The sequence below is a fragment of the Eptatretus burgeri genome, chromosome 13 (assembly GCF_056783735.1).
Source record: "Eptatretus burgeri isolate ZD-2024b chromosome 13, Ebu_testis_v1, whole genome shotgun sequence".
Taxonomy (NCBI): domain Eukaryota; kingdom Metazoa; phylum Chordata; class Myxini; order Myxiniformes; family Myxinidae; genus Eptatretus; species Eptatretus burgeri.
In genome coordinates, this window is record NC_140973.1 from 24551166 (window position 1) to 24564695 (window position 13530).

The window sequence follows — 13530 nt, forward strand, 5'->3', positions numbered from 1 at the left end:
TCTTCACATTTTCCTCGATAAAACTTGGAGGAATGGTTATTTTTGTCGGTTCTCAGTTCTTTGAGCCCTATCCTGCTCTATTTCTATCTCAGCACATAATGTCCTACTAAAAGTCATGGGACATGCATGATTTTATAAAAATGAGTCTTGGTGTGTCACGTTGCTTACCTCTTCTTCTTTTTCTTCTTAACCGGACCTGATTATTCATTCCCACCTCTGTGGGTTAGGCTGGGGTGTGGGTTGCAGAGATGGAGAATGATTCTGGCCCTCAACTTTTTCTGGAACTGGCTGTTCAACTCTGGTAAGAAGGTTATGGTAGCAGTGATGGCTCGCCGACTCTTCGTGAAACGCACAATGGGATATTGAATTTTTCACTCCACCAACTAATTCAGGCAGACAGGACACCAAGTTGAATGTTGATCCGAGGGACAGCACAGCCTCAGAGAACGTTCTGTCCACACTGACACCTTGCCCTGCCTGCGAAACACTAGCATGGCAGTTTATAGCCTGGTCAGGGTTCAAACTCAGGCTAGACAGCTCAGAGATGCACATACCTCGAAGCTATCTTGCCAGACCATAGTGTTTGCTTAATATAGTAATGAATTAATTGTTTAGCTTGATATACTTGTGAGAAAATAATTCCTGCAAATAACACCAGATTATCCAAATTTGATTGGTCATTTCTACAATCGATATACACGTACTCATGCTGCCTCAAAACTAGGTCCATTAATATTGTGAAGATGACATTCGATTACGATCAAACATAAAAAGTTATGACTTCATTTTACAATCTATATTACTTTGGGGTTTGAAATGTTTTATAGGAATTAAATTGCTACCTCTTGTGGAGACATCTTTTTAGGAATAGAAGAATAACGTAAATGAATTTTTATACAACTTTCATTCCCATATGATGTATGTATATGAATGAAGTATATTTTTGCAAATGAATCCAGTAACTTATTTCTCATTTGAAATAATTATTGTTTTCAAATTCTGAAATTGGTTGAATTGTTTTTATGTTTGAAAATACAAAAAAAAATTCATTTTTAACATGGACTAACAGCTAAAGAGACCAAAGATACCATGTCCAACCCACCCCACTCTGTCTTCATCTTACATCTACAAGACTGTCTCCTCACCTGAGAGGGGAGAGTAAGTTCTGTCCAGCATCGACTCTGCTTTATCAATGGCACGAGGTGCTCACGTTCTCAAATCCTGCTCTGCTGGTCTTTCTTCTGATCTGTCTCCTCTAATTAAGCATGTCCTTCTCCTTTGGCTGCCTCAAGTCACCAGGGAAGTCAGCAATATCACAACCATTCACAATGGTGCAAAAACTGATCCTTACAGCTATTGACAAGTGAGTTTACATCCAAAAACTAAGCAAAGTCAGGGATTCCATCATTGTTGCTGGCATCAAGTGTTTCCTCTTTTCAAACAGCCTGATCTATGACCATCGGTTTGGATTCCATCCCGGTCACACAACTATGGGCATATGCTGCTGCTCCTATCTCAGTAATCCTTGAAGGCCCTTTTTGTCAAACAAAAGGTCAGAAGCATCCCCCTAGATACGTCTGTGGCATCCTGGACTGCTTGCCAAGCTCTCTGCCTGTGGCATACAAGGATGCCTTCATTCCTGGGTTTCTGACTTCCTCCAGTCACGCAGTCAACGTGTTACTATCAGTGGAACCCTTTCCTTTCCCTTCCTTATGGAGGTTGGAGTGCCCCCAAGGCAGTCTTGGGCCAAGGCTTGTTCCTCATCAACATAAACGTCATCTCTCATGCTCTTGAAAACCCTCTCTTCCTTTTATCAATAACTCCACAATGTGCCATACCCCACCAGTATAATATATAATCTGTGTAATAAAAGAGCCGCTTGTCTGTTTGTGTGCATTGCCATTTTTCTCAGAGATGGCCAAACGGATCTTTGTCAAATTTTCAGAGATTCATCAGTGAGTTCCAGGGAGTGGTTTAGTCCAAAACATAAAAAAATGAATAAACTGGAAATTTTGAAAAAAGAAGTTCGAAAAATTTTTTTGGGGGGATTTCATAAAAGAATTCGCTCTTTCGTGCCAAAGGCTTTGTATCTTTGTGAAAGGTAATATTTAATAATCCCCAACACCATTCCTTAGTGGGTGTGGGGAAATGTTTTAGGCCCCTACAGGGAAAAAAAATTGATTTCTTCAAAATACCAACAGAATTAGGATAGTACCAGGCAACAATGGGTACCTCTGCTATTCGAGATATATATATATATATATATATATATATATATATATATATATATATATATATATATATATAAATATATATCCCTGTGTCGTAAGAGGCGACCAGGGTTGCGTCAGGAAGGGCATCCGGCGTAAAACATGTGCCAAATCACTATGCGGATCATACGGATGATCCGCTGTGGCGACCCCTAACGGGAGCAGCCGAAAGAAGAAGAAGAGGAGAAGAAGATATATATATATATATATCTTCTTCTTCTTTCGGCTGCTCCCGTTAAGGGTCGTCACAGCGGATCATCTGTATGATCCGCATAGTGATTTGGCACAGGTTTTACGCCGGATGCCCTTCCTGACGCAACCCTGGTCGCCTCTTACGACACAGGGATATGGTACACCTATTTTAACCGGGGTATACACCGGCCCAGTACACTGGTACTCATTTTGCCGACCTCGGAAGGATGACAGGCTGAGTCAACCCCCTGGTGTATTAATTCAGTGGCCCAACGGGGCTTGAACTCAGGACCTTTTGGATCCCAAGCTGCTGCCCTAACCACTGCACCAACACCAGGCTTTTTATTTATATATATATATATATATATATATATATATATATATATATATATATATATATATATATATATATATATATATATATATATATATATATATATATATATATATATATATATATATATATATATATATATATATATATATATATATACATACATACATACATACATATATATATATATATATACATACATACATACATACATACATACATACATACATACATTTATACATATATACATATATATATATATATATATATATTTTTTTTTGTTGCGAATTCGCGCCCGCCGGCGTGCGATCCGCCGTTCGACTCGAATGGCGGCCGCCTCGCCCACCGGAACGGACAATTCTGTCGTGACCCTCTCGGAACAACGCCGGGAGCTAGTCACGGGTGGGGGTTTAACCCCACCACAACCGTGCCAATTGCCCACCCGCGCAGGATAGGGTTGCTCGCCAAATTCGATCTACTTAAGTACCTGCGCGGATGGTCGACCGGGCGATCGTACCTTGCCGCAGGCCGACTCTGGACACGAACCGCTTAAGCGGTCCGTTCCGTGCTATCGGGATAACCAAGCGGTGTTATCGTCGGCCTCGACGGTTCCCATTAATTATCGGGCGTATTAAGCCCACTACGAACCCTTTACGTGAAGCAGGATGGAGGGTCAATAAAGAAAAGACGAAGCGAAACGGGAAAACAGTTCACACAATGCACATGTATTACGCGACACACGGAAAGCACACATATACAGCCAAACAGTCAAAATGCACATGTAGCAGTTACAACAAGAGAAACAATGACACAGAGTTACTACCGACTACGCGGACACACGGCAACACTTATACAGTTCTACTTTACGGACGGCGCCAACACACATTTACTCAAAAGCAAAGGAAAGAAGCCACCCTCATAGACAAGGGGGCAGATGGGCCTGTAAGCCAATATGCGCGCGTGACCTGAAGGAGCGGCCAGGTCCGCGAGACCGGGTGGGTCCTACCCGCGTCCTCGTGACGCGTTGGCGGACGAGCCGCAGATGTGGCCGCGTGACTGTGCCCCGACTCCGTGCTCCTTGGCGGGTTTCGTTGGCACGACGTTTGGAGTGGGGTGGGAACGGGGCCCCCTTTGTTGCACTATCTCAGCACGGGGGAAAAGGGGGAATTGTTGATGCCCTGGGGGAAGGGGAATGGCTGGCTGGCTGGCTGGCTGGCTTGGGTCCCGCGACGAGCAATCTCCCACCGCGACCTCGTCGCCGACCGCCGTCCTTCTCGCCTCGGACCCGAGCTCCTTGACCTCTTCCCACAACTCTCCTCAGCCGACTGCAGAACCCAACTCGATGCCTTCGCCACCCGACTCCACTCTCTGCCACACTCTGCCGCTGCCACACTCTGCCACTGCCACACTCTGCTCTCCAACCAAAAACTGACTCTCCCCGATTCGCCTTGCACTCGCCGTTTTATAGGCCGGCAGGAGAAAACAATATGCAAATTTCCGGATCAGGATGTCCTTGGCGGCGGAGCCACGCTCGCCAATTGGACGGAGGAAAAGTGGGCGTGAACCTCCCCTGATCCTAGAATTTGCATATATGGATTTCACACAGACGCGCCTGGAGGTGGGGCCAAGCCGCTCCGCGCTTGCTGATTGGACGGATCAGAAGTGGGCGTGTAGCGTTCTTGATCCGAATTCTCCCTCGGAAAGGCCGCTATTTGCACTCGCGGCTCGGTGCGTATCTTGAACGAGCCCAAGACAGCCCGACGCTCAGTGTTCACAGGTGGTGCGGGAATGGCCGTAGAAGGAGAGAGGTGAGGGTGGTGGAGGGTTTTTGGTGGTGGTTTGATGGTTATGGCGGTTGAGACGTGGTTGGTTCAAAATAAAGATAGAACAGAAAAACGGCTATCTCAAAGCGTCGCAGCCTGAATGAATCACATAAATTCCCGCTAAACAACGGGTTTGGGGCTAAGTACACATGTACTTCGAGTTATCTCACCTACGGGCCCTGAATGGTGGTTTGCGAATTTCCACAGCCGTAAAAATATATATGTATGTATATATATATATATATATATATATATATATATATATATATATATATATATATATATATATATATATATATATATATATATATGTATATGTATGTATATGTATATATATATATATATATATATATATATATATATATATATATATATATATATGTATGTATATGTATGTATATGTATATATATATATATATATATATATATATATATATATATATATATATATATATATATATATATATATATATGTATGTATATATATATATATATATATATATATATATATATATATATATGTATGTATATGCATGTATATATATATATATATATATATATATATATATATATATGTATGTATATGTATGTATATGTATGTATATATATATATATATATATATATATATATATATATATATGTATGTATATATATATATATATATATATATATATATATATATATATATATATACTTATATATATATATGTGTATATATATATATATATATATATATATATATATATATATATATATACATATATGTGGATATATATATATATATATATGTATGTATGTATGTATATATATATATATATATGTATGTATGTATATATATATATATATATGTATGTATGTATGTATATATATATATATATATATATATATATATATATATATATATATATATATATGTATGTATATATATATATATGTATATATATATATATGTATATATATATATATGTATATATATATATATATGTATGTATATATATATATGTATGTATATATATATATATATATATATATATATATATGTATATATATATGTATATATATATATATATATATAATGTATATGTATGTATATATATATATATATATGTATGTATGTATATATATATATATGTATGTATATATATGTATGTATATATATGTATATGTATGTATGTATATATATATATATATATATATATATGTATGTATGTATATATATATGTATGTATATATATATATATATATATATATATATATATATATATATATATATATATATATATATATATATATATATATATATATATATTGTTGCGGTTGTGGAAATTCACAGAACATCATTCAGGTTCCCCGAAGATCAGTTATTTCGATAAGTATGTGTTTCAGGTTAGAACCCCCACCGATATGTAAAGGGAATTGTTCGTGTGCCGGGCTGTGAATCTTTGAGGTAGCCATTTTTCTTTCTCTATCTTTTATTTTAAAGCAACACAACATCTCCTACAAACATCGCAACGCCATCATCTCCTACAAAAACGCCATCATCTCCATCAAACATCGCAACGCCATCATCTCCTACAAACATCGCAGCAACCGTCATCTCCTCACTATCGACAAGCAACGCTCCCTCTGCACCAGCCGCCATTGTGCGCCGTGGCGAACCGCCGCTGCACGAGCCGATTTGCATAAACGGATCAAAACGAGGGTTTCCTCGATGCCAACCCGTGACGTCGAACATGGGGTTCCCAGCGAGGCATACCAGGGGTGAGAGGTCGCAGGTGAAAAATGGGCGGAGCCCGGCCTCGGGTGAGAGATCAAAGAGCGGCTCGCCCCGGGCCAATATAAGGGCGGAACTCGAACGAGTTCGGGCATATTCATCGCTCTCTGGAGACGGGCAGTCGTGGGAGAGGAAGGCATACGGAGCACGCATTCCGGGGAGGAGGCAGACTGTAGCGGCAGCGCGGAGAAGAAGGGAGCGCCAGACGAGAGCTGGAGGTTGTGGGAGAACAGCCGGAGAGGAGCGCGCGCCAGAGGTTCTGCCAGTTGCGGTGGAGTCGAGCAAGCTGTGCCGTGGTCCGGGCGAACGACCCTGAGACGGTCGAGGGACGCTGAGGTAGTGAACGGGTCCCAAAGAGCATGAACTAAAAGAGCAAAGATCCATTCAGGGTCTCCGTGTGTGTCGCCGGCGAGGCCGGACGACTGAGGGGAGCCAAGCTGCTCAAGCCGCCCGGTCGCTCAGCAACTGGCGCGTTTGCGACGCGAGGACCAAGCAAAGAGACACCAGGAGTCACCGACCCGAAGACCTTCGAGCTGTCACAAGGGGCAGTCAGGTAACCTGCCCGGCCTCTTGTGAGCCCTCGGTCATCCATGCTCCGAGTTGGAATAAAGGCTCACGAGCCCGTTTCTTTTCCTGGGTTTTGTATGAGTGTTCTGTGGCGCCTTGTCTTCCGAAGTAGAATTGTTGGTTAAGTGCGTGCCTGTACATAATAAATAGACATCGGCTGTAGGCTTTGCTTGTGTCATGTCCCCTTCCCCCATTGATTGCTTTCTTTGAAATAAATGCCCTCATTGTTTGAATGTCAATCTGCTCGTTGCGTCATTTCCTCCCATTGACTTCCACGGCGCTTTCGGGAAATTAGCCAGCTATTAAAGCCAATTAAAGTGGTCATTTGGTCCGACGGAACTTGGCGATTAAAACCGCTCGGCATCGCACATGGAACGAGCGCGCTTCGCGGCTCGTTTCCGTACGAGTTCCATCGAGGTATAAATTCTCGGTATTTCTGTCTGCGTGGATAATTAGGTATATCGAGATTCGGCGATTAACCCTGTACCGCGTGGACAGAATATAGACAGTTTATGTTGCGTTCGGCACCCGTAGCAGGTTTCCGGAGTTGTCCAGGAAGCTTCGACTGAATTCGTGTTTCGGCGGACGCACGACTGCGGTTGGGCTGAAGCGGTCGTGCGTAGGCCGTCTGAACCGGCTAATTCGTAACTATATATATATATATATATATATATATATATATATATATATATATATATATATATATATATATATATATATATATATATATATATATATATATATATTTGAAAGTGTGTGTGTGTCTGTGTGTGTGTTTCTCTGTGACCTATGCACGCGAAAAGTTCTGGACTGATCCTCACCAAACTTCACATGCTGACAGGACATGTACCCGGGAGTGTCCCGATGTAAAAGAATTGTACTTCTGACTTCCCGGTTTCCGAATTATGACATCATCACCTGATTGCGTAACGTTAATTTTTCAAGTTCAGCCGATTGACATGGGACCAACGGAATTTGCTGGAGAATGAGAAATTAATACTAGAGTCAATTGAAGACAATGACTTCCGACTTCCCGGTTTCCGAATTATGACTTATGCATTCGACACAGTTTTCGTAACGATAATTTTTCAAGTTCAGCCGATTGACTTGGGGCCAATGCCATTTGCAATAGAATGAAAAAATAATGCTACAGTTAATTCCGAATTCCCGTTTCCGAATTATGACTTGTGCATTCGACACACTTATCATAGGCCCTATTCACACCAACAAATGCCTCTTTTAATGCATGATTAACACAAGTCATATTTTATTGTACATACAGGTAGTCGTCGACTTACGACCACGATCGGTTCCGACCGACCAATCGTAAGTCGATTTGGTCGTAAGTCGACCAACCTTTATTTATAGTGTATAAGCCTATGCAAAAATTACCGTATGTATATTATACCGTATCCAGTGCACAGCAGATATGTTCAATGAGGCTCTGATATACATTGAAGATTTGGTATTATACTTGAGCGGGAAAGATTTAACTAAGTGGGGACTTCCCTTTTCTAATTGGTCTGAAAGCGCCACCATCAGTAGAGAATGGTTCTGTGAAACAAACTACAACACAGATACTCTCGCAAAGTTTGTTTCTGACAATGAGCCGCTTCTGGTACAGGATCAGAGTAATGCATATCAACTGATTTCTGAAGCGGTTCAAGAGGGAAGTGGTGTGATATTTTTCTTGGATGCCCCGGGTGGTACTGGCAAAACATTTGTTCTCAATCTTTTGCTTGCTAAGATGAGGAGCCAGAAAAAGATCGCATTAGCCGTTGCTTCACCTGGTATAGCCGCAGCACTACTTTCAGGTGGCCGCACAGCGCATTCTGCTTTCAAATTGCCTCTCGACTTAGCTACAATGGAATATCTAATTTGTGGCATTGGCAAACAAACTGAAGCAGCAAAAGTGCTGAAGAATTGTGACCTCATAGTTTGGGATGAAGGTACGATGTCGCCTCAGGATGCATTCGAAGCATTAGATAGAACTATGCGAGATTTAAGAGGAGTAGACCTGCCTATAGGTGGAGTTACGCTGGTTATTTCTGGCGATTTCAGACAAACTTTACCTGTAGTACCCCGTGGCACTCCAGTTGATGAAATGAAAGCCAGTATAAAATCTTCATACCTCTGGACATTTGTATAAACTATCCATCTAACAACAAATATGAGGGTTAAATTATATGGTGATTTAGATGCTGGCAATTTCGCACAATTACTTCTCAAACTTGGAAATGGTGAAATCCCGAACACAAATGATGTAATATCTATTCCCAATGACTGTGGTACAATAGTTTCATCTATGGAAGAATTCGAGGCTCATGTGTATCCCAATTTAGCGACTAATTACAAAAACATACAGTGGCTCTGTGAAAGAACAATCCTGGCTCCACTTAATGAAACAGTCCGTGTAATAAACCATCAGTTATTACAAGTAGTTCCAGGCGAACAACATAGTCACAAGTCTATTGACACCACACTGGATACTGAGCAAGCCATACATTATCCCACAGAATTTCTAAACTCATTGGAATTACCAGGATTGCCTCCGTGCAATCTGTTCTAAAAAGTTGGATGCCCTATTATGTTATTACATAATCTAGATGCACCAAAACTTTGCAACGGAACTAAATTGATTGTGAAAAGACTACTACCACATGTAATTGAGGCCACTATCATGACAGGATGTGCGAAAGGAGAAGATGTATTCATTCCACGAATTCCACTCATTCCATCAAATACATTAGTTAACGATGATAGAAATCAGCAAGTCGGTGCAGTCGGTGCACAATGTCATGTTTTGTCATAGACATAACAAAAGTTTTCCTCTATGAGTTAGACACAAAAACAGGCAAAAATACCAAAATTCAGTAATTTCACCTTGAAATATGACCTTTTGACCTTGAAGATGACCTTAGGTGGTGTTGAAAATGACACTATTGAACTCGCCGTCCTCAAAAACCCCTATATGGATCCCGAGATCGTGTCTCTACCCCTTCTAGAAGTCATTTTAGCCCCGGACTCAAGTTAATCCTTCAGACTCAAGTTACAAACCCCGAGATCGTGAGGTTCCAGTCCTTCTTTATAGGAATCTATGGTTTAAACGTATCGATGTTAAACGTTCGACCACTCTGTCAGCCAAGCATTATTTAGTTTCATCAATATAGAGCAGATTGCAACTATCACGCAACAAATAATTTACTGTGTAATATTTGTGCAAGAAAAGTGAAAATGAACTTTGACATGCCGTGTCACTCTCGGGCCTCTAATCGTATCATGTGACATAACGTGGTAACAAGTTTTACATCTGGGGTGATTACAGGTCGTTGTCCGAAATCATTCCACTCCAACATCATTGGAAGAAAAATCGGAACAAACTAAATTGCTTCTAAGCCTCGTATCTTTCTTCCAGGGCCTTCAGATGGTATTAACACCCCTCAACTTTTGTCACATTTTGTTGTGTTACAGCCTGAATAAAAATGGATTAAATTTAAATTTTTTGCCACCGATCAACACAAAATATCCCACAATGACAAAATGAAAACATGTTTTAAGAGATTTATACAAATTAATTTAAAATGAAAAGCTGAGATGTGTTTCATCAATAAGTATTCAGCCCCTTTGCTACGGCACTCTAAATTGACCTCAGGTGCATCCAATTTCCTTTGATCATCCTTGAGATGTCTCTTCAACTTGAATGGAGTCCACCTGTGGCCAATTCAATTGATTGGATGTGATCTATAAAGAAACACACCTTTCAATACAAGGTCCCACAGTTGACAGTGCATGTCAGAGAAGAAAGTCCACCATGAAATCCAAGGAACTGTCCATATAAGTCCGATATATAATTGTGAGGAGGCATAGATCTGGGGAAGCATCTAAAACAATTTCTAGACTGTTGAAAGTTCCCAAGAGCACTGTGAGCTCCATCATTAGGAAATGGAAAGAATATGGAACTACCCAGACTCTTCCTTGAGCTGGCTGTCTGACCAAACTGAGCAACTGGGCAAGAAGGACCTTGATCAGGGAGGTGATCAAGAAACCAATGACCACTCTGACAGAACTACAGAGTTCTTTGGCTGAGATTGGAGGACCTGCCGGAACAGCCTCTGCAGCACTTCACAAATCAAGGCTTTATGGGAGAGTGGCCAGATGGAAGCCATTCCCGAGATAAAGGCACATGACAGCACACCTGGAGTTTGCCAAAATGCAAGTGAAACACTGAGAGCATGAGGCAAAAAATTCTGTGGTCTGATGAGATAAAAAATTGAACTCTTTGGCCTGAATGCAAAGTGGTACGTCTGGTGGAAACCGTGCACAGCTCATCACCCATCTAACACCATTCCTACTGTGAAGCATGGTGGTGGCACCATCATGCTATGAGGATGTTTTCCAGCAGCAGGGACTGGGAGACTGGTAAGGATAGAAGGAACCAACTTCAGGCAAATCCTTGAGGAGAACCTGCTCAGAGTGATAAAAACCTTAGACTGTGGCGAATATTTACGTTCCAACAGGACAATGACCCCAAGCATACAGCCAAAGCAACACAGGAATGGCTTCACAGCAAGAATGTGAAAGTCCTTGAGTGGTCCAGCCAAAGCCCAGACTTGAATCCCATTGAGAATCTGTGGAAAGACTTGAAGATTCCTGTTCACCGACGCTCCCCATCCATCTTGACAGAGCTTGAGCAAATCTGCAAGGAGGAATGGGAGAAAATCCCCAAATCCAGATGTACAAAGCTGGTACAGACATGCCCAAGAAGACTTGAAGCTGCAATCGTCGCCAAAGGTGCTTCTACAAAATATTGATTCAGGGTGTTGAATACTTATTGACGCAAGACATTTCAGCTTTTGAATTTTAATTGATTTGTAGAAAATTCTAAAAACGTGTTTTCATTTTGTCATTATGGGGTACTTTGCGTAGATCGGTGACAAAAATTTTAATTTGTTCCATTTTAAATTCAGGTTGTAACACAACAAAATGTGACAAAAGTCGAGGGGTGTGAATACTTTCTGAAGGCACTTTTTTGCTAAAATCTTGGAAGTGGCATCATCAGTCAAGAGAAGATTAAAATTCGAATTCACAGATCTGGCAATATGACTCATTGTCAAATTGTAGGTCATAATAAATAGAATACGACAACAAAAGTTGTTTTGATTTTTCACTCATTGCCTCTTGGTGAGAAACCTGTGTAGCCTTTCACCTGGCTTTGTGATTAATACATTGCAATTGCAGAAATTGGGAATATGGTATGGAATTCTTTCACGACAGAGGACGAGATGACTCGTATACTAAATAGGAATGAGACTCCTTCGGCTTATAGTGAACATCTGTGCTGAATCCCTCTGCTGTAAAGGAGATGCTGATGTCCAAAAGATTCACACGGGTATCAGAAGTGACATTATTGTATTGAAGAGATGGATGATAATTATTAACATAATTTTTTTAATCTTCCACTTCACACCGAGAAGAAGTCATCACGCCAATTCAATCGTAGCGTTTCATGATTGGTTTGGGACCATTATAGTTGTTGATCATCTTTTCTTCGATATAATCAATGAAGAGACATGCATAAGAGGGTCCCATTTTGGTTGCCATGGCTACTTCTTTTTGTTGTTTATAAAAATTATTCCCAAATTTAGATCATCATGAGATGTAGCTTTTCTCAGTTTTTGAAATTTTGATTGTTTCCTCTAATTAAGTTATGATGAGGGATGAGCTTATGAAAGACGGTGTGCATTTCTCGATAGAATTTCATGGTGTTTGGAGCTCCTGGTTCTTTCTACTGGAGGGGGACGGTCATCGTGTCCAACATGACTTCGAACAGAATGTCCTACTTCCGTGACACCTGGGTCCACAGTGAGAGCTACCTAGGTAGGCTTTATGTTGTCCAGGTGAAAATGTGGTTTGTTGTGGGTACTACTGATGGATAGGTACCCATGATGTTGGTTTAAATCGTTAATACCCACATTATTATTGAGTACTTATGTGTAACTTTTACAACTGCGAAAGTTCTTAAATGCAATATGAAGCTTATAATTATGTTAGACTTTGTTTTACAGTCTTATATTTGTTCTTGCATGAAGTTCATGCTGATATTACATTTCCTGGTCATTGTTCAACATCCATTTCATTAATCCAAAGTGGCCTTAACTTAACCTGTTGAATTACATGGCCATTAAAGGCAATGCTTCACAATGAGGATCACCCAAGAGGTAATGTCTCCTGTTGTATACTGTATCTCGATAATGTGTTTTCCTTAAGCATTTCCGTATACACAGAGTATAGAACAGGGAAGATACAGAATACTTCAATGATTACATCGGTTTTGTTAGAGGCATTACTTTTGGAGTAACTCGTATATAATAATTACTAGAATGAAAGGCCCGTCAATTCCTGATGGGAGATACCAATCTTAGCATAATTGCAAAAAAACAAACAAACAGTTGTTAATGGGGAATTTTTTTTTAATTTGGTGGTGTATAGATACCGACCTAGCTATATACTCAGGGAGTGAGGAAGAGGAGAGTGTTAATGCGATATTCATCACAGCCTTTTTAGATGCT

At 40.5% G+C, this 13530-nt stretch overlaps 1 protein-coding gene and 1 long non-coding RNA gene across 3 annotated transcripts in view; one reads left to right on the forward strand and one right to left on the reverse strand.

Moving 5' to 3' along the window:
- Positions 1 to 13530, forward strand: part of LOC147014080 (integrin alpha-9-like) — a 91196-nt gene that overhangs the window by 14956 nt on the left and 62710 nt on the right. For both annotated transcript variants that reach the window (XM_085851735.1, XM_085851733.1), the window contains exon 6: positions 12715 to 12838. In XM_085851735.1, coding sequence (XP_085707861.1) covers positions 12715 to 12838 — 124 coding nt within the window. The remainder of the gene's footprint in view (positions 1 to 12714; positions 12839 to 13530) is intronic.
- Positions 1 to 13530, reverse strand: part of LOC147014081 (uncharacterized) — a 111511-nt gene that overhangs the window by 4909 nt on the left and 93072 nt on the right. The gene's annotated exons all lie outside the window — the stretch shown is intronic.